This window comes from Hemiscyllium ocellatum, chromosome 29, assembly GCF_020745735.1.
Source record: "Hemiscyllium ocellatum isolate sHemOce1 chromosome 29, sHemOce1.pat.X.cur, whole genome shotgun sequence".
NCBI classification, from domain to species: domain Eukaryota; kingdom Metazoa; phylum Chordata; class Chondrichthyes; order Orectolobiformes; family Hemiscylliidae; genus Hemiscyllium; species Hemiscyllium ocellatum.
The window spans coordinates 22689069-22715135 of record NC_083429.1 but is presented as its reverse complement, the minus strand read 5'-3'; the positions used below and the strand labels follow the sequence as shown (position 1 = coordinate 22715135).

The 26067-nt window shown below is 40.7% G+C and overlaps 1 protein-coding gene across 2 annotated transcripts in view; it reads left to right on the top strand.

The window, feature by feature from the left end:
• The window catches only part of chek1 (checkpoint kinase 1), a 38232-nt gene extending 18222 nt beyond the window's left edge, over positions 1-20010 (top strand). For both annotated transcript variants that reach the window (XM_060846895.1, XM_060846894.1), the window contains 6 exons: positions 836-931; positions 2984-3095; positions 5920-6097; positions 13587-13718; positions 14003-14104; positions 17393-20010. In XM_060846895.1, coding sequence (XP_060702878.1) covers positions 836-931; positions 2984-3095; positions 5920-6097; positions 13587-13718; positions 14003-14104; positions 17393-17488 — 716 coding nt within the window. In that variant the 3' untranslated portion in view covers positions 17489-20010. The remainder of the gene's footprint in view (positions 1-835; positions 932-2983; positions 3096-5919; positions 6098-13586; positions 13719-14002; positions 14105-17392) is intronic.
• Positions 20011-26067: the final 6057 nt, after the last annotated feature.

The window sequence follows — 26067 nt, the reverse complement described above, 5'->3', positions numbered from 1 at the left end:
CAAAGAGAATGAATACCAATATTCATTTCATAACTGCCTTTAGTAGGAATTTTCCAAGCCTTAACTAAGTCTTTGGAGTTTTGGTCGAGATGAGTAATTGCTCCAAACTTTATTCATCTTGTCTTCCTTAATTATTCCCCAAAAGATAGTCACTACTTTTCCTTGGTGTTCCAGCAGCCATGTGGATTTGTGACTTATTCACAAACGTGTACATCTGTACTTGGGTTTTCTTGTCAGAGAGCCCTGAATAATGTGAGTTTTGCAGATTGAGAAGTGATTGAATGAGGCATTTAAAATAATTAAAGAAATGCTTTGGTAGAGGAAGCGAATCTATTTCTCTGGCGAAGGAAGCACAAGATGAGGTGGCCCATCCTTAAAATTAGAATTAGATCATTCAGTGGTGATGTCAGGAAACATCTTTTCTCAGAAAGGGTGTTGAGAGGGTAGAGCCAGTTGAAAAGTTCAAAACTGTGATTGACAGATTTTTGTTAGATGAGATCTCTGAAGATTAAGGAGTTGGAATTGATATTTGATATAATTAAAATGGCTGACCTGGCTTAGGATGGGTTGAACAGTTTACTCCTGTTCTAATGTAATTGAGCCCTTTCCTATCTGCCCTGTTGGCATAGTGGACCACTCCAGTTATTCTACTTTTTGTAAACTAACTTTACTGATGTAGAGCTCAGATGTTTTTGCTGCAGTGTAACAGCAGGTTTATCTTACAGATGGAAAAGTGGCAAGTAGGAGGCCTTTACACCTTGCTGTACATTGACTGGAGCTCATTCCATTGAGACTTGTTGACATTACATTTTATATGTTTGTCTGGTATATGTAGGTCTGCTGAACAAAGTTCTGATTGAAGGTCCAAAGAACAGAGCCACGATTTCAGATATTAAAAAGGACAGGTGGTTCATTTACCAATTTAAAAGGGGTAAGTTAATTTGACCAAGTACTTGTATCTTTCTTTGCCCAAACCGTAACCGATGTAGATTGAACGCAGATCATGAAGGAAGTACAATTAGTCCCTTTATGATATTTAACTGAAGCAACATTTGAATGCTCAGTTTGTTAGCGAAATGTGGTGATTCCAGCTAATGGTGAAGGCCAGCCTCTGTTCTCAGACTATGCCTCTGGTCCTAGATACTCAAATGTGGGGAAACATCCTGTTGGCATTTACCCTTTCAAGCTTGTTAAGAATGAAAAATATGTAAGGAGTTTGTTTCAATGAGATCACCTTTTATTCTTCTAAACTCTATTGAGAAGAGTCCCAAACTTTGCTCAAAAGACTTTCTCTCCATCCTGGGATCATTCTAGTGAACATTCTTTGAACTACCTTCAATGAATATCTTAAGCGAACTAAATTAAACCATATATGCTCTCACCAGCACCTACCATTGCAGTAAGACATCCCGACTCTTATACTCCAACCTCCTTGAAATAAGGGCCAACATTTCATTAGCCTTCCTGATTACCTGCTGTGCAAAAACAATGACTGCAGATGCTGGAAACCAGAGTCTAGATTAGAGTGGTGCTGGAAAAGCACAGCAGTTCAGGCAGCCTCCAAAGAGTAGTAAAATCGACGTTTCGGGCAAAAGCCCTTCATCAGGAATCGTGCCTGTGTGCTAGATTTGTGTTCCATAAGTGAGTATCTGCAGGTACTTTTGTGTTGCAGCTTTCTGCAGTTTTTCTCTGTTGAAATAATAATCTGTTCTTTTGTTCTCCCTTCTAAAATAAGCATTAGATTTCCCATGACTATGACTTGGTAAAGTTTAATTATGAAGAAAGATGGATCTGTTGAGATTGTTTTCTTTGGGACAGAAGAAACTGAGGAGAGATTTCATTGAGGATTATAAAATTATGAGTGACCTCGAAAGTGAATAGAAAGGAGCTATTTTCCTTAATGATGGTGTCAATATCATGGACATAGAATGAAGTTATTGGTAGGATTAGAGAGGAATTTGAAGAGAATTTTGTTTTTACTCAAGAGTCTGGTGGGGATGTGAAACTGACTACCTGAAAGCAGTGATAGAGACAGAAACTCTTTCTCACATTTAATAAGTAACTGGAGATGTAATGATCTACAAAATTACTCTCAAAGACCTGAAAAGTGGGATTAAGCTGAATGACTCTTTTACAATTGGCACAGGTACAATGGGCTGAATGGCCTCATGGGCTGTATATGTCTGAGATTCTAAAATTTTATTTTTTTCTGTCCCTATCAAGTACTGACAGTTGCATTGTGTATGCCCTGAACTTTCTGCTTTGAGTTTGGGTGTCGTTGGCTGGGCCAGCATTTATTGCCTATCTGTAATTGCTCAGAAGGCAGTTAAGAGTTAACCACATTGCTGTGGGTCTGCAGTCTCAAGTCCCAGATTAGGTAGGGATTGTAGTTTCCTTCCCTAAAGGACATTAGTGAACCAGATAGGTTGTTGCTAAAATCAACAGTGGTTACATGGTCAGCATTAGGCTAGCTTTTATTCCAGATTTTTATGAATTTAAACTTTGCCACTTGCCATGGCACCAGGTCCCCAGAATGTTACCTGCATTTCTGGATTAATAATCTTGCAATAATGCCACTAGCCCCTTTAGTTGGAAATTTTTGAAGAACTATTAAATTCAGTTGGAAATGAGAATTGGTAACAGTTTGTCGCAGGCTATGCTACTGTTACTCCCAGTTGAGAAGATTGTACTCCCAATCTGAACGCACACATGCACACGCTGCAATGTTTCTATGTTCTCAGAGAACACTGAGAATGAGATCAGAATTCTGTCCACATGCTTTTTTCCCCACTTTGTTGACTGGACACTGAATTGGGAAAGAAATACAGGTGGATTACTGTTGCAGTATGACTGAAACCTGATTAAATGATAAACTTTACCCTGAGAGTAAAGGACATGTTGTAATATGCAGGACTTCTATTATGTGCAATGCAATCAAATGTTTTGACTGGCCGCTCTGTTTTTTTCTGTTCCTTTCTTCCAGGTGTGAAGAGAACACGGTTATCCTCTGGTAGTCCCACTGACTCTCAGGGGCCTTTTACTAAACAAATTCATTCTAATGTGGATCTATCTCCTGCCAGTGGTCTGCCCTGGAGGTAACTTCATCTGAAAAATTATACATTGAGCTAATGTCACTTGCAGTAACCCCAGAACTGAGCCTTTATTTATTTATGAATAGGTTGATGGAATGTATTAATGTTTATAGTCCAGGTCTCAGTTCCTTAAGCACTTTGATTCAAGGCAGTTGTTTTATATGAATCTCAAATTTTGTGAATTGCTTGGGGTGCTGGGTCCTGGGTCCAGGGTCCACTCAATCGCTGCATAACTCAGGCAATGTCCTGCAGTCTCAAATCACTTCCCACCTTGTGTTTGATATTTAAAATGGAAGAATGGGGTTTATTTTGGGTAAAACTCAGATTGGGTGATTCCCTGTGTTTAAATAAAAATGCGCAGAGCAGTTGTTTGAATTGTGGGAATAATTGCACAATAAGCCTATTAACACAAAACTAACTAGATTTGGTTAAACTGTTTTTCCTAATGTGTACACTATTGTGTAAGTTATGATGGGATAGTTTGGTCCATGAATTTATCCCTCTGTTCAAATAACCTTCTCGAAAGAAAACTAGTGTTTTTGAATCTGGTAGTTTCCTATTGGATTAAAAAGTTTATTACTTGGAGTAAGAATGCTAATTTCAAATTTTGAAGTAGGAATCTGACTTCGTCTTTAATTTTTGATGCACTTTTGTAAGGATTCCCCATTTTTATCTGGTAAAATTTGTCTTTCTTAAATACTTCTTTATAGCTGATGATTCTTTTTGCTTTGTGTTTAAAGGAAGAGCTTGCTTTTATATGGAATCCTTCCCAGTATCAGAACGACCCAAACTCTTTACTGCCAGCAAAGTAGGATTAAAATGTAATTGTGGTTGTAACCTAGGGAACGTAATAACCAATATATGCATAGCAATGTCCAATAAATAGTAATGTGATAGTGAATTTTGAGAAGATTTGTAGCTCAGGTTGACGTTCTGGATGTAGGTTCACTCGTTGAACTGGAAGGTTTGTTTTCAGACGTTTTGTCACCATACTAGGTAACATCTTCAGTGAGCCTCCGGATAAAGCACTAGTGGTGTAGCCTGCTTTCTATTTATACGTTTGGGTTTCCATGGTTGGTGATGTCATTTCCTGTTGTTTTTCTCAGGGTGTGATAAATGGGATCCAAGTCAATGTGTTTGTTGATAGAGTTCTGATTGGAATGCCATGCTTCTAGGAATTCTTGTGCATGTCACCGTAGGAAATGATATCACCAACCCAAGGAAGCCCAAACATATAAATGGAAAGTGGGCTACACCACCAGTGCTTCATTCGGAGGTTCACTGAAGATGTTATCTAGTATGGTGACGAAATGTCTGAAAACAAGCCTTCCAGCTCAGCGAGCAAACCAACATCCAGAGCAATGTGATAGGTTTTTAGTCTCCTTTGTTTAGGGATAGTTATTATGCGGTCTTTGGGAGATTTCATCTGCTGTAATATTTTATTGGAAAAAGGCCATCTGCAACTGTTCAGCACTCCCTCAGTACTGTTGTGATGGTGTTATACTAAATGGTATGATTGGGCCTTTTTTATTTAATTTGCTCATGGGATGTGAGTGTTATTGTCCATCCCTAATTGTGCAGGAGGTGTTGGTGGTAAGCTACCTCTGGAATCACCTGAGTGTAGGGACCCACCCACTGTGCTGTGGAACCCACAACTTCCAGTTGGGGTGAGAATGCTGCCTTTGGTGTTCATACAGTTTTATCACCTCTTTCACCCTCTTTAATATTTGTAAATGCTCAATATTTGTAATATTTTGTTGTGTCCAGAATTGAATCCTGTCATGGAGTCATAGAGATGTATGGTATGGAAACAGACCCTTTGGTCCAATTCGTCCATGCCAACCAGATAAACTAAAGTAATGTTAATCCCATTTGCCAGCACTTGACCCATACCCCTCTGAACCCTTCCTGTTCATATATCCATACAAATGCTTTTTAAATATTGTAATTGTACTAGCCTCCACCACTTCCTCTGGCAGCTCATTCCATACACGTATCACCTTCTGCTTGAAAAAGTTGCCCCTTAGGTTCCTTATAAATCTTTTCCCTCTCGTCTTAAATCTATGCCCTCTAGTTCTGGACTCCCCCACCCCAGGGGAAAACACCTTGTCTATTTACCCTCTCAATGGCCCTCATGATTGTATAAACCTCTATACTGACATCCCTCAGCATTTGACGCTCCAGGGAAAACAGCCCCAGCCTAATCAATTTCTCCCTATAGCGCAAACCATCCAACCCTAGCAGCATCTTTGTAAATCTTTTCTGCACCCTTTCAAGTTTCATAACACCCTTCCGATAGGAGGGAGACCAGAATTGCATGCAGTATTCCAAAAGCGTCTAGATGAGAGTGGTGCTGGAAAAGCATAGCAGGTCAGGCAGCATCCGGGGAGCAGGAAAATTGCCGATTCGGGCAAAAGCCCTTCATCAGGAATAAATCAATCCTGATGAAGGACTTTTGCCTGAAACGTCAGTTTTCCTGCTCCTCGGATGATGACTGACCTGCTGTGCTTTTCCAGCACCACTCTCATCTAAACTCTGGTTTCCAGCATCTGCAATCCTTGTTTTTACCCTGTATTCAGAAAGTTGCCTAACGAATGTCCTGTTCAGCCGCAACATTACCTCCGAACTGCCTTTCCAAAATGCAGCACTTCACATTTATCTACATTAAACTCCTCCAACAATAAAGGTATGCACTGTTATACCCCAACGTATTCTTTGGTCCGCACACTCTACCAATCTGTGATCCTGTCCAAATTATTCTAACCAGAAATGGCAGTCTGCTGCACATGCTAAATTCCAATCTTCTGCCAATTTTAATGTATTACAGTGAGGATCAAACAAGGTACTCGAGTTCCCAGCCCGAACCTCGGGTTGCTTTGTCATCGTGGGACTCCAATCACTCTAGCATTGATAATCTAGTGCAAGGAATTAGCTTCTCCCAGCCTACCTGCACAGACCATATGCTTGTCAGCAGCCAATTGCAAAGCACACCTGGTTCATCACAGGTAAGATGATTAATTTGCCAAGCTTTATCAAGGGTTACAAGGTTACAATTATCGAATTCCCTCAAAAACAACTTGTATTTGCACAGCACATGTAATGTTATTAGTATAGTAAAATGGTTCAGAACACTTCAAATGGAGCTTGATGCCAAACCACAAAGATATATGAGAATGGTGTGTAAAAGTTTTGTTCGTGAGCTGTGTTTTTAAGAAGGGTTTTAATGTAAGAGAGAGATAAAGATATCTGAGGAAATTTCAGAACTTGCTGCTGAGACAGATGAAAGCATGTCAGCAAATGGCAGAGAGAGTTAATTCAGAGATAGAAACATTGAAAATATGAGTATGCCTTTCACCCAAAAGATGTAGGAGCAGAAATTTGGCCATTCACACAATTCAGTCTGTTTTGCCATTCAATAAGATCATGGTTGCTCGTCCAACTCAGTACCATTTCCCAGTTTCCCTCACACCCTTAAGCCCAAAGAACTATACCTAACTCCTTGAAACTATTCAATGTTTTGACCTCTATTATTTTCTGTGCCAATGATTCCCACTGGCTCACCACTCTCCTGATCTCAGTTCTAAATGACCAAGTCTGTGGCCCTGTCTGTAGTACTTGATCCTGATCGTCCATTTGTTGGGAGCATCCTTCTTGCATTTACCCTGTTTTGTTCTGTTAGAATTTTGTATGTTTCTGAGACTAACCCCTTGTTGTCCCAACTGATCCAGTCTGTCAACTTATGTCAGTCCTACCATCTCAAGGATCAATGTGGTAAACCTTTGTTACTCTCCCTCTACTATGGAAACATCTTTGCTCAGGTAAACAGATGAAAACTGCACACAGTATTCCAGCTGTGGTCTTACCAAGGCCCAGTACAATTGCAGCAAGACGTCCCTACTCCTGTACTCAAATCCTTTTGCCATGGAGGCCAACATGCCATTTACTGCCTTCACCCACCACCTGCTACACCTGCATGCTTACTTTTAGTGACAGGTGTACTGGATTTCCAAGGGGCTAGAATTAGAGTGCAGAGATCTCTCAGAATTGTAAAAATTGAAAAGCTGACAGGGAATAGGGTCAATGCAAAAGCCAGAGATAATTATTGAAGGTTCCCACTTTGGTCTCGTTGTGAGAGGCATTGATGTTGAGCCCTAAAGATCAGAAGATCCTAACATTGAACCATGGTCTTTGTTAAATTATAGAATCTCTCACTGTACAATTTAAGTTGCAATTAAGTTAAAAGTAGCAGTCTTATCCACAACCAGAACTCATCTTTTCCTAAACTGCCACCATTCAGATAATCTGCCGCCTTGTTTTTGCAACCAAAATGGATAACCTCACATGTATACACATTGTATTGCATTTGCCAAGTATTTGCCCACTCAACCAAGTCACCCTGCAGCGTCATAGTATCCTCCTCACAGCGCACACTGCCACCCGGCTTTGTGCCGTCTGCAAATGTCAAGATAATGATTTGGGCAAAGGAATTGAATGCAATATGTTGTTAACTTGTGGACTAAATGTTATGGTGGTAAATAACTATTGAGGAATAGTTTCTAAAGATTGCCCAGTTTTCAACAAAAGTGCCCTTTCCTTTTTGAAAAAGAAGACTTTTTGAGAACGATCCATCCACGAAGTGCTAATTAAGGATACTATTTGATTAAAAATCTTGAAATGTAGTGGGAAGCCTAAGGAGTGGGAGAGTTTTAGAAATCATCATAGGCTGCCTAAAAAGTTGTTACAATGAAGGGAAAAAGTAAACCAGCCAGAACTATAAAAGCAAATTGTAGGAGTTTTTTTTACATGGTTTAAAAGGAGGAAAGTAAATGATCCCTTGGATACAGACATCGGTGATATCACAGGAAAGTGCAGAGACGTTGAGCATATTTTTCTTACTTTCACAATAGAAAATGCAATTTCCGTACTGAAATAGAGGATAAACAAGATTCTAATGAGAGATGCTAAACAAAGTATTCAAGTAATCTAAGGGACTAAAAGTCATCAAATCCCCGAGACTTAATGGCTTACATCCAATTTTTAGAAAAGAGGTCGCTTCAGAGATGGTGGATAGATTAGTTGTTGTTTTGCCAAAATTCTGTAAATTCTAGGACAGCCTCAGTGAATCGAAAGTCAGCAAATGTAATTTTCTTACATGTAATACTGGTTTTTCAGGAAAGGCAGGAGAGAGAGAACAGGGAACCATAGACAGTTAGTGTGACATTAGTCTTTGAGGAAAATGTTGGAAGCTGTTATTAAAGAACTCTTTAACTATATTCTGAGGAAATTTTAATATGATTAGGGTATAATATGATCGAGTTAATATGGATTTTAAGAGCACAAAATTTTGGTTGATAAACCTGTTAAAGTTCATTGAGAATGTAAAGTGTTGAGTTGCTTGGGAGAGCCAGTAGATGGAAGAAATTTTTTAAAAGACATTCAATAAGGTGTGACACAAAAGACAAATATGCAAGGTACTAACTCCAATTTGAAGGTAATGTATTCACATTCATGGGGAATCCGTTAATGGACAGGAAGCAAACATTATGGATTAAAAGGAGGATATTTTAAGTTGGCATGGTGGAGCTCATGAAATGCTGTAATTATTAACACTGGGACCTCATGTCTACACTGTATATTAACAACTTGGATGAAGAGACTGATAAAAATATAACTGTTTGCTGGTTTGTAAGTTGTGAGGGACACACGGAAGTTGCAAAGTGATTACGATGAGTGAATGGGCAGCAAGGTGGCTGGTGAAGCATAATGTGAGTGGGTGTGAGATTATTTGTTTTGGTTGAGAGATTAGGAAAACAGAATATTTTCTAACAGTTGTGAAACTTGTAAAAGTTTATGTTTAAAGGGACTTGAGTGTGCTTGTCAAAGAACACAGAAGTTAGCATTCAGATGCAACTGGAAACTAGAAAGCAAATGTTGGAATACAAGGAAAAAGTAACCTTGCTGTTATTATGTAGGTGAAGCTACACCTGGAGTGCTGTGTACAGTTTTTGTAGAACAGTATAGCTCAAATAGGCCCTTTGGCCCACCCTGATCTGTGCTGACTATGATGCTATTCTAAACTAACTCCACCTGCCTGCACATGGCCCATATCCCTCTATTCCCTGCCTGTTCATGTGTCTGTCTCGATGTCTCTAAAATGTTGCTTTTGTGTTTGCTTCTACCATGTCCCCTGGCAGTGGAATCCAGGCATCTACCGCGTTCAGTATAAACAAAAAAAAACTTCCCTCACATGTCTCCTTTAAACCCACCCCCCCACCACCACCTAAGTCTATGCCCCCTAGTATTTGACATTTCCATCCTGGGAAAAAGACTGACTATCCACTCTATCCATGCCTGTCAAATTTTATATGTTTCTATCAGGTTATCCCTCAGCCTCCAACAGTTTAGTGAAATGATCCAAGTTTGTCCTACCTCTCCTTATAGCTAATACACTCCAATCCAGGCAGCATCTTTTTAAACCACTCTTGTACCCTGTCCAAAGCCTCCACATCCTTCCTAAAGTGTAGATCTGAACTGCACACAATACTCCCAAATGTGACCAAAGTAAAGTCTTACGCAGCTGCAATGTGACTTGCCAATTTTTATAATTGTTGTTCTGCGTGATGATGGCAGGCAAGCGTTAAGCCTGTTTTGCCACCTTACTCACTTATGTTGCCACTTTCAGGGAACTATAGAATTTGACGCCAAGATATCTCTGTATATCCCCTAAGGAGCCTGCCATTTATTGTATACTTACCTCTTGCATTTGACTTCCCAGAATGTTTCACTTCTCATTTGTCGGTTTAAATTCCATTTGCCATTTCAATGCACAACTTTCCAGCTGATCTATATCCTGCTGAAACCTTCAGCACTATCCACCACTTCACCAATTTTTGTATTGTCTGCAAATTTACGAATCGGACGTTTTCATCCAGATCATTTAGATATATTGCAAATGGACTTCCTTGCACTAGTCACAGACCTCCAGTCAGGAAAAACACCGATCCCTAATTGCCCTGTTTTCTATGATCAAGCCAATTTTGTATCCAATTTACCAATTCACCGTGATTTTGATGTGCCTCAATCTTCTGGACCAGCTGACCCTGAAGGACCTTGTCAAATGTTTTTGTGAAGTCCATATAACCAGCATCTAGTGTCTAACTGTTATCAGTCACCTTTGTCACTGCCTCAAAAAACTCAATCAAATTTGTGAGCCAAGGCCTCCCCTGCATGAAGCCATGCTGATTATCCCTTTTAGGTCCTTTCTTTTCCAAATGTGAATAAAGTGTATTCTTAAGAATCTTCTCCAATAATTTCCCTACCACTGATGTAAGATTCACTGATCTATTATGTCCTGGATTATCCCTGTTGCCCTTAAAGAAACAACACTGTTATCTAGTCTTCTTGGACCTCACCTGTGGCTAAAGAGGATGTAAAGATCTCTGACAAGGCCCCAGCAAGTTCCTCCCATACCTCCTTCAGTATCTAGGGATAGATCCCACCCGGCCCTGTGGACTTATTTCCCTTATTGTTTTTCAAGACACCCAGCAACACTACCATCTTAGTATTGACATGCCCTAGAATTCGACATATCCCTCCCTAAGTTTACGATCATCCATATACATCTCCTTGGTGCGTACTATTGCAAAGTATTCTTTTCAGGAACTTACTCACTTCCTCTGGCTCCACACACAGATTTTTCCTTGAGTGTACTTGCCTTTTCCCTGGCTACCCTTTTGTTAATAATGTACGTATAAATGACTTTGGATTCTTCTTAATCTTACTTGCCAAGAATATTTCATGGCCCCTTTTAACCCTTCTAATTCCTGGTTTGCATTCTTTTCTGCTTCCTTTATATTCCTCAAGAGTCTTGACTGACTTCAGTTTCCTAAGCCTTAAATATGTTTCCTTTTCCTTTTTGAATAAATTATCAATATCTGTTGTCATCCAGGATTCCCAAATCTTGCCATCCTGATCTTTCATCCTCATAGGAGCATGTTTGTATGGTCAGGAGCATGCAGGAGCAACTGTAATCAGCTGCCATTGAAAAGATTCCCACATGTCCCCAGTCAAATTTCTTTAGTTCCTGCCTAATACTGTTATAATTAGCTTTCCTCTAATTTAGCACTTTCACCTGAGGACCAATCTTATCTTAAAACTTAGAGAATTATAATCACTATTCACAAAATGCTCCCCCATTGAAACTTCAATCAACCTGGTTAGGCTTATTTTCCCCAATACAAAGTCTACTATGACCCTTTCCCTCATTGACTGTCTACACATTGCATTAAGACCTCCTGGATACACTTAACAAATTCTCCTCTGGCACTAAAGGCGCCCAAGTCAATATGGGGCAAGTTAAAGTTACCCACCACAACAACCCTGTTTTTGCATCTTTCCATGATCTGCTCACATGATCTGTTCCTCTATCTCCCCCTGGTTATTGGGAGGCCTATAGTGTATCTCCATCACAGTGATTGCACCTTTCTTATTCTTGAGTTCTACTCACATGGCCTTGCTGAGTGATCCCTCCAAGATGTCCTCTTTTAGTGCAGCTGAGACATTCCCTTTAATCAGTAATGTAATTCCCCCACCACTTCTACATCCCTCTCTATCGCATCTGAAACATCTAAACCCTGGAATGTTGACCTGCCAGTCCTGCTCTTCTCTCAACCAAGTTTCTGTAATGACTACAATATCAAAGCTGTATGTATTATCCAAGCTTGAAGCTCATCTGCCTATTCTACACCTTACCTTAAAATAAACTAGTGCCGCTGTGTTCATTAACGTTCATCTTTGCATTAGACTTACTTGACTTAACATCAACCTTCTCATCAATGACTCCACATGCTGACCTTGCAGTTTGGTTCCCAGCCCTCTGGCACACTACTTTAAACTCTCCGGTGTGGCACTAGCAAATATCCCTGCCAGGATATCGATGCCCCTCCAGTTTAGGTGCAACCAGTCCTTCTTGTACAGGTCCCTCCTGCCCTGGAAGGAATCTCAATAATCCAGATAGCTGAAGCTTGCTCGCTTGCTCTCTTTCTCATGCACTCTCTTGGCACTCTCTCTCTCGCACGCTCCGTCTCTCTCTCTCGCGCGCGCGCGCGCTCCGTCTCTCTCTCGCGCGCGCGCGCTCCGTCTCTCTCTCGCACGCTCCGTCTCTCTCTCGCGCGCGCGCGCTCCGTCTCTCTCTCTCTCGCGCGCGCGCGCTCCGTCTCTCTCTCTCTCGCGCGCGCGCTCCGTCTCTCTCTCGCGCGCGCGCTCCGTCTCTCTCTCGCGCGCGCGCTCCGTCTCTCTCTCTCTCGCGCGCGCTCCGTCTCTCTCTCTCTCGCATGCGCTCCGTCTCTCTCTCTCTCGCGCGCGCTCCGTCTCTCTCTCTCTCGCATGCGCTCCGTCTCTCTCTCGTGCGCTCCATCTCTCTCTCTCTCTCGTGCGCTCCGTCTCTCTCTCTCGCGCGCTCGCTCCATCTTTCTCTCTCACGTGCGCTCCACCTATCTCTCTCTCGTGCGCTCCACCTATCTCTCTCTCGCGCGCGCTCCGTCTCTCCCTTGCGCACGCTCCGTCTCTCCCTTGCGCACGCGCATTCCGTCTCTCTCTCTCTCTCCTCTCTCGCGCACGCACTCTCTCTCTCGCACACTCCGTCTCTCTCTCACGCGCGCTCACACGTCTTTCATTCTCTCTGGCATTCTCTTGCTCTCTCTCACATGCATTCTCGAGCTCTCTTTTGCGCTTGCTCTGGCTGTCTCTCACTCACACTGGCTCACTCTCGCACGCACATTCTCTCTGACTGTAGCTTGCTCGCTGTCTTTCGCGTGCATTCTCTTGTTCTTGAGCTCACTTGCATGCGTGCCTGCGCTCTCTCACTCACTCACCTGTTTTAGTAATGACAGATTAATTCTGGTGTTCTTTATTCCCATATTTAGAAGAATGGGAGATGATCTTACTGTCTAACCTGTAAAGTCCTTTTTCAGGGAGATTGCTTTTCCTTGCTGGAGAATGTGAAACTGAGATGAGGAAAGTTTAACTGAAACGTTTGATATTTTTGGGAAGCAGATTGTAGATGCTCCAACAATAAATATTTTCAAAGTTGCGATAGACAGGTTCTTAGTTCCTTTCAAATTAAAGGATGCAAAATGGAGCTGGAGCAAAGACACTTGACATGATTATGTCAAAAGTTGGAAGACCCTCAAGGGGCTGTAAGCTCCGCTTCTGTTTCTTAGGTTCACATTAAATCTTTGAGCTGTCTGTGTGTTATTGAGAAATATAAATCTTATGGTACTAGCTGAACTGTTAGGGAGCAGAGTTGTCTGTCACTGGTTCTGTATTCACAGGATGGCTAGAACAAACACTTAAAACAGAGCTATGATCTTCAGGTCATTCTCATTTGGCATTCTTCAGGAGATGCGGCGTTAACAACTCTTTACACAGTTTGACAAGTTGCTTGTGCACTGCATCAGGGTGCTTTGTGTTCATGACAACCTACTTGATTTACAGAGTTCTTGGCAACGGTTAGTGAAACGAATGACTCGGTTCTTCACTAAGTTGAATGCTGAACAATCCTACCTGGCCCTGAAGGAGGTTTGTGAGAAACTAGGCTATACTTGGAAGAAGAGCTGCAACAACCAGGTAGGACATTAACATCTCTGTGGATGAAACGATTAGTTTGTTTCAAGAAATTTACCTGAGGGCTTAAGTTAGCATTTAGTTGCATGCCATTCTGTCAGGTGTTGAACTAACTAACTCACATACTAGAAGAGTCATGAACACAGGTTCAGTAATATAGAAATGGAGAGAACATTGAGCACAGGTCACTCTCCCCAAACAGGAGCTTTCAGTCTGGGTATTGCTGATGGTATGTATTGTGGAGCCCTGAGCATTACCATTCATGTACATCTGTGTTGAATTTCTAGGTGACCATATCAACCATGGACAGAAGGAACAATAAGCTGATATTCAAAGTGAATCTGATTGAGATGAATGAGAAGATTCTGGTGGATTTCAGACTGTCCAAGGTAAAAATTAGTTATGTCAGTTTTTTTTTTACCTGGGGATGAGCTGGTTTAAGGTGATTGTCAGGCATTATCAAGTGACTCCTTTTATCTTTTAACCATTTTCACTGACAGGATTGCTGACTTTTCCTTTAATTGATCTTCACTCCCACCAGAAAAGAGTTCCTCACCTAGATAACCCTGCAACCTCAGTAATTCAGCAGTGTTTTGACTGTCACCAAATTTAGTGCCATTTACATCTGACAAAATTAAAAACATTAAACTGTGCAACCAGTAAAAGGCCACATGTCAGTGCATCCAAATGTTTATGTTCAGTTCTCTCCAGTTTTAACTGGTGCTGTTTGAATTTGTTTTCATCCTGATTTTTAAATTCGATTTAGTTGAACAAATGACTAGCATTTGGAAAAAATTAGAAAAAAATATAATGCAGGGAAATTTTGGACTGGGGGGGAGTGAAGAGAGGTATTTGTATCCCCATTTGGTTGGGCATTGGTTCTGAACAGAGTTAGAAGCTTCAAAGCAGTAGATAAAAGAATCAACAAATTGGCTTCATTTTTGTTTTGCACAAATTTACTTTCAAAACTGAGAGGAATGTAATACAGTGACTCAGTACTCTTTCTGTTGAAGGCAATCCTCCTGGAGTTTTGTCTGGTATGTCTAGTGGACAGTGCTGTTGGAGCCTGAGACATGGCTCGTGTTAGCAATAACACTCAGTGCTTTGGACAGTTAGCCCACCACTATATTTTCTCCATTGTGTGGTGCACAGATCCTTCTTCCTGGACAGCTGGGAAGATTCTGACACGTTCATAAAACATTGCCTTTAAGTCACTGTCACAACTTTGGAGTGACTGCATGCTCACGAATCTTTTGTGTGTCAGTTATTTTTCCCATTGCTACGTCAACTCCGCACTGTAATTGAGTGGTTTTGGCATCGATAAGAATAAGCACAATTAACTGAAAATAGCTAGAAAAGGAGTGTTACTGTCCCCAATGGCTCTGCATGTCAATTTGACTGAATCTGATGTCTGCTTTGTAAACTAGACTACGTACACTTTTGAACTCTGAATTGGCCCAGATCCATGTGTAGATTTATGTCTGAGATTTCAGACTGATTCAAGGGGCTTGGTGAACGAAAGGCCAGTTGGCTTCATGTCCAAAACCCCTATGTCTTACTGTTACTATACAGGCCTGTATGAGGGAAGAAAATGTTTTGCTTTGGTTTGTTTTGGAAAACTCTCAAAGTCCTGATCTGCTGCGGTTGTTTGCACAGGAAATATCGGAGCTCCTCACCAAAGTGATTACTCTTAATTTAAGATTGTTTGCTGCAGCACTCAAAGCCAGAGGAGTTCACAGTTCTCACCAAACGCCTTTTACCAGTAGGGGTCACTGAGAAGCAGTGAGGTCTGGCTAAGTCTGTGTTTCCCTGCCTGTCAACTGGTGCAGAACCAAATCATTTGCAGTCCTACTATTGTATTTGACACAAAAATTGAGGTTCTGTCCATATATGGGCACTAGCACTAAAACCACCTGCATTCACATCATCATCAAACCCCCAAATGTACTCCTCCTTCTGCTCAACCACTGCTGAACGCCTCATCCTTTGTTAGGTCTACACTTGACTGTTCCAACATGCTGCTAGTCAGACCAGCTTCTACCCTCCATAGCTTAGACTCTTCCACCTCTCTGTCACCTGCATCCTAAATTGTGTGCGCTGCCCTCCATTACGTCCTGGCTCTTCAAAACTTCAACTTATGTTCTTGTATTCAAATCTGTCCGTGCTTTTGTTCACCCCTTTAACCTCCCAAACCTCACAACACTGAGATATCTGTTCTTCAATTTTAGCTCACCTTTGGAGGTCATGCTTTTAGTTGTGAATGCTATTAACCCCAGAGTAGTTTCCCAGCCTCTCTTCCCTCTAAAGTGTTCCTCAAAATTTACTACTTTGATGAAGTGTTTGTTCAACTGTCCTAATATTTTCTTATGCAACTCCATGTCACATTTACTAGATTATATAAATGCATGTTGCTGATAGAGACAAACTCTGGTCATTTTTGTGATTAGAATTTGGTACAGACTTAAGTTTGCGCGGCCCTAGTTTATCTGTGACCCCTGTTAAAGTGACTGATTTGAATTGCTGGCTTTTAAAACCTTGGTTTCTGAAGTAGATGAACCCAGTACAGTCAAACCCCCAACACCCATATCAACTGATATTAGAAATAACGTAATTATTGGCTTTGTGTGCCCCTCTCAATCTCTGGTGATTCCATTGCCCAGGAGTGTGATTGGAAATAGATTCTTGTAAAACAAGGTAATCAAAGGTTGGAGGGATAAATGAAAACAAATGCATCAACCACAACGCTATTGAACATACTTGAGGGACTGAATGGCTTTCTTCTGCTATTTTGACCCCCCCCCATCCAAAATAGGAGCATAAAATTCTCAGGGAACATCGTGACAGGACAGAAGTAACTGTTCTAAAACATAGAGCAGGACAGCACAGAACAGGCCCTTCAGCCCCCAACGTTGAGCTGACTTTTTATCCTACTCTAGGATCAAACTAATTTAAATATCCTTCATTTTCCTATCATCCATGTGCCTATCCAAGAGTTGCTTAATTGTCCCTAATGTATCTGACTCTGCTACTACTACTGGCAGTGCATTTCACGCACCCACTACACTCTGTGTAAAGAACCTACCTCTACCATCTCCCTTAAATCTTCTTACAATAACCCTAAAATTATGCCTCCTTGTGATAGCTATTTCCGCCCTGAGAAAGTCTCTGGCTATCCACTCTATCTGTGCCTGTCATCATCTTGTACACCTCTATCAAGTCACCTCTCATCCTCCTTCACTCCAGTGAGAAAAGCCCTAGCTCCCTCAACCATTCTACACAAGACATGCCCTCCAGTCCACACAACATCCTGATAACTTTCCTCTGCACCCTGTCTAAAGCTTCCACATCCTTCCTATAATGAACCAAATAGAACTGAACACAATATTCCAAGTGTGGTCTAACCAGGGCTTTATAGAGCTGTAGCACAACCTTGTGGCTCTTAAACTCAATCTCCCTGCTAATGAAAACCAACACACCATACGCTTTCTTAACAATCCTATCAACTCTTGGGTGGCAGCTTCGAGGGATCTATGGACATGGACCCCAAGATCCCTGTATTCCTCCACACTGCCAAGGATCCTGCCTTTTAAATTCTCTTATCTTGCATTTTGGTTATTTACAGAATTGCCTCCCAAACCATGGTCTTGCAGTAATATTTACTAATTTCTTCCTTGCAGGGAGATGGTCTTGAATTCAAAAGGCACTTTGTCGGCATCAGGTGCAAACTGAGTGACATCATCTATTCTCAGAAGATTCCCCTGCCTGTAACCTGATCTTTCTTTTGAGCCCCTGTATTGCATTGTGTCTCTGCTGGGTCAAGGCTGCTACGAGGAACTGTCTGAGATTACAACTGGGATACAATTTTTTTTCACCCGGTTTATGGACACTGTGAGCTTGTGTGTATGTTTTGAGTATTAAAAGTTACTCCCTCCCTATAGTTATTGGAGACACTTTAGACAATGGATCAACAACTAGAATGCCGATTTGTAAATTTTGAGCAGACTATACCAACTCTGTCAAATCCTCTGCTGTTTTCCTGGTGATCCTGTGCCAGATTCATTGCAAGAGTCTTTGTTGGAATGTGTTAGGTGTTTAATCCACTTGCATTTTCTTTTAGAAGTTAGGAGGAGCTTCTGAAATTTGTAGGACTCCAATTATGTAACACTGGATGAAATTCATCTAATCATCTGACCATGTGGAGCATCAGAGTATCAACGGATTCAGTACAGCCTTTGAAGTTGTTTGTGAATGATATCTACTGAAAGATGAGAATGAAGGGAACAGTGGAATGTTCCCAGGGTGGTTTGACCAAATATTGCAACATCTCCCAACCTGTGGACCAATTGACTTTCAGAAACCATCAGGAAGAGCCCTTTTTTAAAATCGAGTTTCAAAATGCAGTCAAGGTATGCTTTGCACATAAGATGGGATGGTGGGTTGGAAAAATTGTCAATGTTTTGATTGGGTTTCATTTTAATACCAGTGTTATACACACAGCGCAACCAACTGTGAACTTTGAGTGTTTGAGAAATGTAGGGATTAGTGAAGGAATGGAGTGATTGGGAATTTTTAACTTTCGGTTGGGCTCTCTAGAAGCAGTTCTACTGTTATGGTTGTTGGTTGCACGATTGTAGATTTGGTGTCTTATTTGGCTGTTCAAATTTGAACCTTGTAAAAATTGGATAATATGAATTTTCAGATCATTTGTAAAAGCATTGTTGTGGGCATGTCACTGTCTAATTCTCAATGATCCAGTCTCCCATCATGATTTGCTGAAAAACTTGCCAATTTGTAACGAGTACATGAGGTGCCCAAACAACACACATCTCAGTAATTTAGCACAGCGTCTAGCTTGTGTGCAGTTACTGGTCTATATATCGTGGACTTTGTATTCTGCAGTTATGGTACACAATTTACCACAGATTTACACTTTGGGGTAAATCAAAATCTTGCACACTTTCAGAAATGAGTTAGATTTAAGGAGCCAGAAGGATTCAATGATGATCAGGTTCAAAAGTTAACATAGCAGTGTTTGTTTTTCTCATTTGCTCTGTTTCCCCCTCCCCCACCTCTCAGATTAATTTTTTTTAAATGCGGTTTGAGGCAGGTTTGAATGAGTCAGGGAAATGAGTCAGGGCATTGCAGCTTCCGTTCTTGTGTCGGAAATGCAAGATCGTCGCCTAGACTGCTCTTTGACCCCAGTATCCTCTCCTGCTTAGTAGAAGAATATACAATAGAAGGCTACAGCATTGCTCCAAATAGAATCTGCTAATCCCTGCAGCCAGTTGCATGCTGCACATGAACAATGTCAAGCATAGCGTCTCATAACTTTGTAAACAGCTAGGTAGAGATCTGTCTTTTAATAAAGACTAAAGCTTCACGATTTAGGATTGAAACACTTTTACCTAAACACTATAAATTATAAATGTTTCAGAGCATTGAAATGGATACAAATTCGATCTCCTCAGTTGGGTGATTGTGAATAGAGCTTGATTTAGTTTGTTCCTTTCTGAGAAGTGAAAGAAAAACAGACATTTTTTGGTTCAAAGAATCATGTTTTTGCAGATTAAATCTCTCCTTTAGTTAAAATGATTCTACCTGATCCTGTGTGATGTTAATGTTTCTTGATCTGAAATATACAGCAAACAAGTGATGTCAGTAGCTATCAAATGTTTAAAGAATCCTATATTTCATCTTTTTTTCTCATTTTCCATTTGTCTTTGTAGATGTATATCTGTGTGTGAAAACTAACTGTCTTGAGTTTGTGAGAAGTCAGTTTATTGAGTCTTGGGGACTCGTAAATGCTTTCCCCTTCTGCAGAAGGGAATCTTTCAGGATTAGCTGGTATGTGTTGGCGAGAACCTGATTTACTACCTGACCAAAGAAAAATCAATGTGAGATACTGCAGGAATGGCTAATGCATCAAAGGAAGAGGGCAAGCTGAAGGTGGGACTCTTTTTTTTCTGGTGTGTGATCCATTACGTATTTTGGTTTTAGATTTCTGGCATTTTCTTTCTTTTCTCTGATCCTTTTACTTTGTCTCTTTTCCACTGACCGTCACACAGTTTTAAGTAAAAGTTGACATTTGCCCTGTTTACAATTCTGCTTTGTTTTATTCATAAAGTTCACTTGGTGAGTTTTGCCAACTAGACACACAGCCTGTGTACCAATACTGTTTGTAAGGAGGAGGGCTCAGTTAGCTGACTTCTCCTGTCATAGAATTGTTGTTCAGAAAACCATTTTAAAAATGTAAGGAATATTTTGGAATAATGAATAAAAAGTTTCAGAGCACTGAGCACTGTTTCAGTTTCTATTACGACACGGGATATAAAGATAAACCAAAGCTACTACCAGACCATAAGGCTGCCCTCTCAGAGAGAGGCGACTGGTGGTGGTGAGGGCCACCATTCCTTGGCCAAGGGGAGAGGTTGAGGAGAATTCTTTATGGTAGCCTCAGCCTGTGCAGGAATTGACCCAATGCTGTGACCTTTACCACATGGAGTGGTGATTGGACATATGACGCAAGTCACAAACTGGATACGTACTGAATTGATGTAGCAATGTACCGTGATATATCTAATCTTTTAATTGCTTTTAATATGCATTGTAGCACCTTGTAGCACAGTGAGATAATTACTGCATTAAATGAGATCTCTGCATTGATATAGGTCTTTTCATGGTATGACAATGTCCCCAAACACTGTACAGCTTGAGGTTGAGTTTTGCAAAGTTGCGGTGTAAGACGTGCAGCATCAAACTTATACTAAACAAAGACCCACAGGCAGCAGTATAATAATGACCAGTTAACCTGTTGTTTTAATGATTCAGTTTAAGGAATAGATGTATTGATGAGAACACCCCTGCACACAGGATGTCTGTATAATCTCTGAAATGACAGTGCCTCTGAAAGTGTGGTACTCCCTCAGTTTCAACTTAGATGGTATTCGGAGTCTCCAGAGTGTGACTTGACCCATACCTTTTCAATTTTGATAAGATAGCTGTCACTGAGCAATAGACCACACCTTCATGACAATTATTGAGGTGTTTGGAGAATGCATTTACATAGGAGAGTTTTTTTTTCAGAATAATCAGGGGAAGAAAGCTTGTTTAGAATTCTCCCTTCCTCCTCAGTATGAAACTTGGAACATTTTAGTGCCAATAGCTTAGTAGATTAAGTACTGTTCTTTCATATTTGGTCCTGGGTTTGAATTTGCCTCTCCATGTTGGCTGAGGATGTTTGGTTGTTAGGAAGATGGAAACTCTAAAGATGATTAAACTTTACACTATGCACTCCTTTTTTAAGGAGAGGAGGAACATGTAAAGTGAGCAATTGTTTAAACACACTCTTCAAAGAGGTTCCTCACACTCGAGCAAAACTTTTATAAACATCCCTCATAAATTTTCTATGTTAGTTCTAAAATCTTTTTGAAGGAAATTTGCAGAGTCTCCAAGGAAACTAAGAACAGGATTAACAAGTGAAGTTGCCTCTCTCTAATTATGGAGGTAACCATGGAGTTATATCATGGCTGTATGTTAATTAAATATTTACTCCCCAAAAATCTTATTGATCTCAGACATGAAAGTTTCAAATGTCTCCATCAATCACAACTTTTTACATGAGTGTATAAGTAGTAGGAGCAGGGGTAGGCAGTTCAACCACTTGAGTAAGATGTCTGGTGTTCTACCTCAGCGATACCCTTGTGGACAATCTTCATAGTTCTTGATTCCCTTTCAGACCACTGACTTGAATATTATGGATAAGTGCTTTCAAAAGGATTAATTTGTATTATCTACTGGACATCTCAGTATCTTAAAAGGCGAGCAGGGACCATGTGACATGGTTACAGCAAGGGAATTGAAGAACCACAGAAGCAACTTAAAACTAGGCCACAGACCTGGGAATGTCATAAAACCAGATTTAAAGTGATAAGGAGGTAAATAATAAATAAAACCAGCAATTGTATAATGGAAGAATATTGGAAAACTATTCAGACTGCAGAAGAGGCAAAAGATCTATTATTTAAATTACAGTGAAGGCAAGAAGCATTTATTTAAACCACAGACAGCAGGATTCATCTGTGAACAAACCTGAAGCAATGGGGGTTATTAGTAGCACTCCAGACAGCATTAATCATCTAGGAAAATCCTTTAAAAGGGTAGGATTCATCTTATAGAGGCATGAAGTGCTGGGCTCATTTATATAGCCATTAATCTAGAGGGGTATGTTTATTAAGGCCATAATTAGGATCTACAAAGTGAGAAAGGTGCAAATCCTACACATTGGCCGTACAGGCACAGAAAACAGACTTCACTAAAGCAGCACACAGTGGCATTGTTATACAGCAGATTCTGGTTTTCTGATCACTTCATGTAAAACAGGACACCAGATGTTTTTATTGCAGCTTAAAGATACTCCTTGTGTAAATTGGGTCAGTGAGTGGCTCTGTAGTTGTATCAGCCATTGCTGAAGCACATTACTTCTGTCAATAGCATTTCTGCCACATATCTACAAAATTGAAAGCTGGGCATTTTCCTGGAGCATGCAGAGTGCCCACACGTTCCAGTTATATTTGGGTGTCTTCAGCCATTGAGTTGTACTTTGGATCTGTATGGATTACTTTAGGGAGAAGGTGATGGCCTCGTGGTATTATCACAGCACTGTTATTTCAGAGACCAAGATAATGTTCTGAGTTTGAATCCTGCCACGGCAGATGGTGGAATTTGAATTCATTTTTTAAAAGTCTGGAATTAAGAGTCTAATGATGACAATGAAACCATTGCTTGTTGTTTGGAAAAACCCATCTGGTTCACTAATATCCAGGGAAGGAAACTGCCGTCCTTACTTAATCTGGCCTGCATGTGACCCCAGACCCACAATACTGTGGTTGACCCTTAATTGCCCTCTGGACTATTCAGGATGGGCAATAAATGCTGGCCTAGCTAACAATGCCCTCATCTTATGAATGTATTAAAAAACACTTATTTCCATTTTGTAGCAACTCTTTGTTGTAAGTTTTCAATTGTTGAGCAAATCTTTCTCAAGCTTCCATGGAATAGATATGGTCATTAACTCCCCATCACCGACGCTCAGTAGCAGCAGTGTGTATAATCTACAAGATGCCCTGCAGAAATTCACCAAGGATCAATGGATAGCATCATCCATACCATGGCCACTTCCATCTCGAAGGTCACGGGTGGCAGATGCAATTTCCTCTCCAAGCCACTCGCCACCCTGACTTGGAAATGTATATTCATTCGTTCACTGTCGTTGAGTCAAAATCATGCAACTTCCTCCCTATGTGCATTGTGGGTCTACCTACAGCACAAAGACTGCAGCAGTTCAAGGAGGCAGCTCCCCCCCCCCATCTTCTCAAGGACAACTAGGGGCGGGAAATAAATATTGGACAGCCAATGATACCTGTGTTCCATGAGCAACTAAAAAAAAAGTTTTGATTCTAAAGCAAATAGTTCTTTCAAATCAAGGGACCAAAACAACACAAGGTGTGGTTTCCCCAAATCCTATATGCAATTTCAGTATTTTTTGTTATTTGGGACATTTCTCAGATCTCTATTACTCTCTGTATGGGGGGAAAAAGCTTTTGATTTCCTTCATAACTGTCCTAACCCCAATTTTCAGATCAGATTGTCTTTTTCTAATTTCCCTGCCTGAGAAAATAGTTTCTTCCTTTGTATTTACCCTATGAACTCCTTTAAGCATCTTCAGAATCTCGGTCAGCTGCAGTGGGCTGTAATTGCAGCATTTAATGCACATATCAGTTGCCTGTGGATATTGCTATCTGATGTTGATCAAGTGTTGATCTTGAGGAATGTGAAACATTTCTAGGGTGAGTCTAACCTGGTGATTCCTAAGCAATGAGAAAAACTTTGCAGCTCTCATATTTCCCAAAGTGATGACATACTCCATGTACCATGCAAGTAGAACGAATGTTTTCAAAATTGCTTTCATGCTCTTGTGGATATACTTCAACAGTGCCTTTGTTCTGTGACTGGATGCATTCTATGTACTGTTTTACAGTGAGTTGTGCAGTATTTTTGAATTTACATTCTTCCATGAGCTGGTTTGCTGCTGTCAACAAACAAACTTGCAATTTTTCTAGCACCTTTCATATCCGCATGCCATCTCAACATACTTTACAGTACTTCTGAAATGTGTTTACTATTTGCTTGTGAAAAACACAGCAAGATCCCACAAATTGTACTGTTGTCAATAACTAGGCAAAATATTTTAATGCTATTTGGTTGAGAAATAAGCATTGACCAGAATATTGAGACAAATTGCTGTTTGAAACAGTGTAAAAAATGAGGTCTGCAGATGCTGGAGATCACAGCTGAAAATGTGTTGCTGGTCAAAGCACAGCAGGCCAGGCAGCATCTCAGGAATAGGGAATTCGACGTTTCGAGCATAAGCCCTTCATCAGGAATCCCAGTGTCCCAGGAGCCTGTTGCCCCTAACATTGGCTATCCTACTCCTTACACCTTCCTAAATACCTTTGATAATAAAAATCTACCACTTTCAATATTAAGATTACCAATTAATTATTTGCTGCTTGTGGATGAATTATCCAAACATTTACCATCCTTTGGCTATTAAAAGTCCTGACTTGCAGGTTAAGGAAATAGTCCTTAGTCCTGGACACCAGAACCAGCAGAAATTATTTGTTCTGACTTGCCCCATTTGTTGAAAATTACTTCTTAATCGTCTCAGTTCAGACGAATACAAAGCTAATTTGTGTAATCCTTGTAGCAATGCTAATGGAGCTGAGGGGCTTTTCTTTTGGTTAAGGTCGGAGATGTGTTTTGGTCCAGGAATGTCCATCTTTGACTTTTAGTGGTAAAAAAACAACTTTCCTCTGCATTCCTGATCCCGCACCATCTTCCCCTGGCTTCTTTGCAGTTTGGGAATTGTTTTCACTCTCGCCTGTACATTTAATTATTATAGTTCTGCCATCCTGATGGTTAAATTCTGGTACATTAGTCCTTATGCAAAGAACTGGTAAACTCCCCCATGACTGGCAATTATTAAATGAAAACTAAGCCTTATGTGATTGATCAGGTCCAATTCACATCCGAAAGTCATTTCTGCAGTTCCTGCAGCTCAGAATTCTTTTTTTCTGAGTCCCAGTCATGGACCTGCTTTCCCCGCGCGCCCCCCCCCCCCCCCATTCCTCTTAACTATTTTCCTGATCCTCCCACTCACTTCCCCAAAAACTACCTCAACAGTCCTTATCTCGCCTGGCTTTGCATTCTCTCACCAGTTCCCAGGTCGATTTTACCTTCCGACGTTCACTGAATGGACAGGGACCCGATACCTCTCTGGTCTCCACCTTCAAAGCGCACACAACTACTTCCTGTCCACCTGATGATGTTTGTCGATGGGTAGAAATGATGCAGCTATTTTCCTCACAATTTGCAGCAAGGTGAAGCAAAGAAAGCACAGTAAGCTGAAAAATTAAACCTTTACTTTTCACACTTTCTGTCAATTTGATCTTGTCTTGAGTTATTGCTGTCAATTCAATATTTCTTCTGCTGGATGACCGAACGATACGCGTACAATGTACCAAACATACACATACTCTCTCATGTATGGTAGTGTAATGACTCTGGTGCTGAACTCAAAACATAGAGGTCATGAATTTGAATGCCTCCAAGACAATTATCTAAGATTACAAAGAGATCTTGATCAATTGGGTTAATGGCTGAGGAGTGGCAGATGGAGTTTAATTTGGATAAATTTGAGATATTGCATTTTGGTAACTGAAATAAGGGGAGGTCTTAGACAATTAATGGTAGGACTCTGGTAGTGTTGTCGAAAAGAGAGACCTAGGAGTTCAGGTACATAATTCGTTGAAGTTTATGGCACATATAGATAAGGTGGTTAACGAGTTGTTTAGCACATTTGCCTTCATTGCTCAGATGCTTGAGTACAGACGTTCAGTTGTCATGTTGAGATTACACAAGATGTTGGTGAGGCCTATCTGGAGTATTATTTGCAGTCCTGGTCGCCTTGCTATAGAAAAGATATTATTAAATCAGAGAGGGTTCAGGAAAGATTTACCTGGATGTTGCTAGGAATGGAGAGATTGAGTTATAAGGACAGGATAGTTAGGCTGGAACATTTTTCACTGGAGCATTGCATATCTTATTAAAGTTTATAAAATTATGAGGGTGCTGGGAAAAAAAAAGAAAAGAAAAGAAAAAAATAAGCAGGAATCTCCCGTCCAACTTTATTTTGATTTAATCCCTGCCCTCCCCCTTCACTGTTTGTTCACACAGCATTGCCCTTTGATGTGAAGGGCACTGCTTGTCACAGGCCACTCGGGTGTTTCCTTTC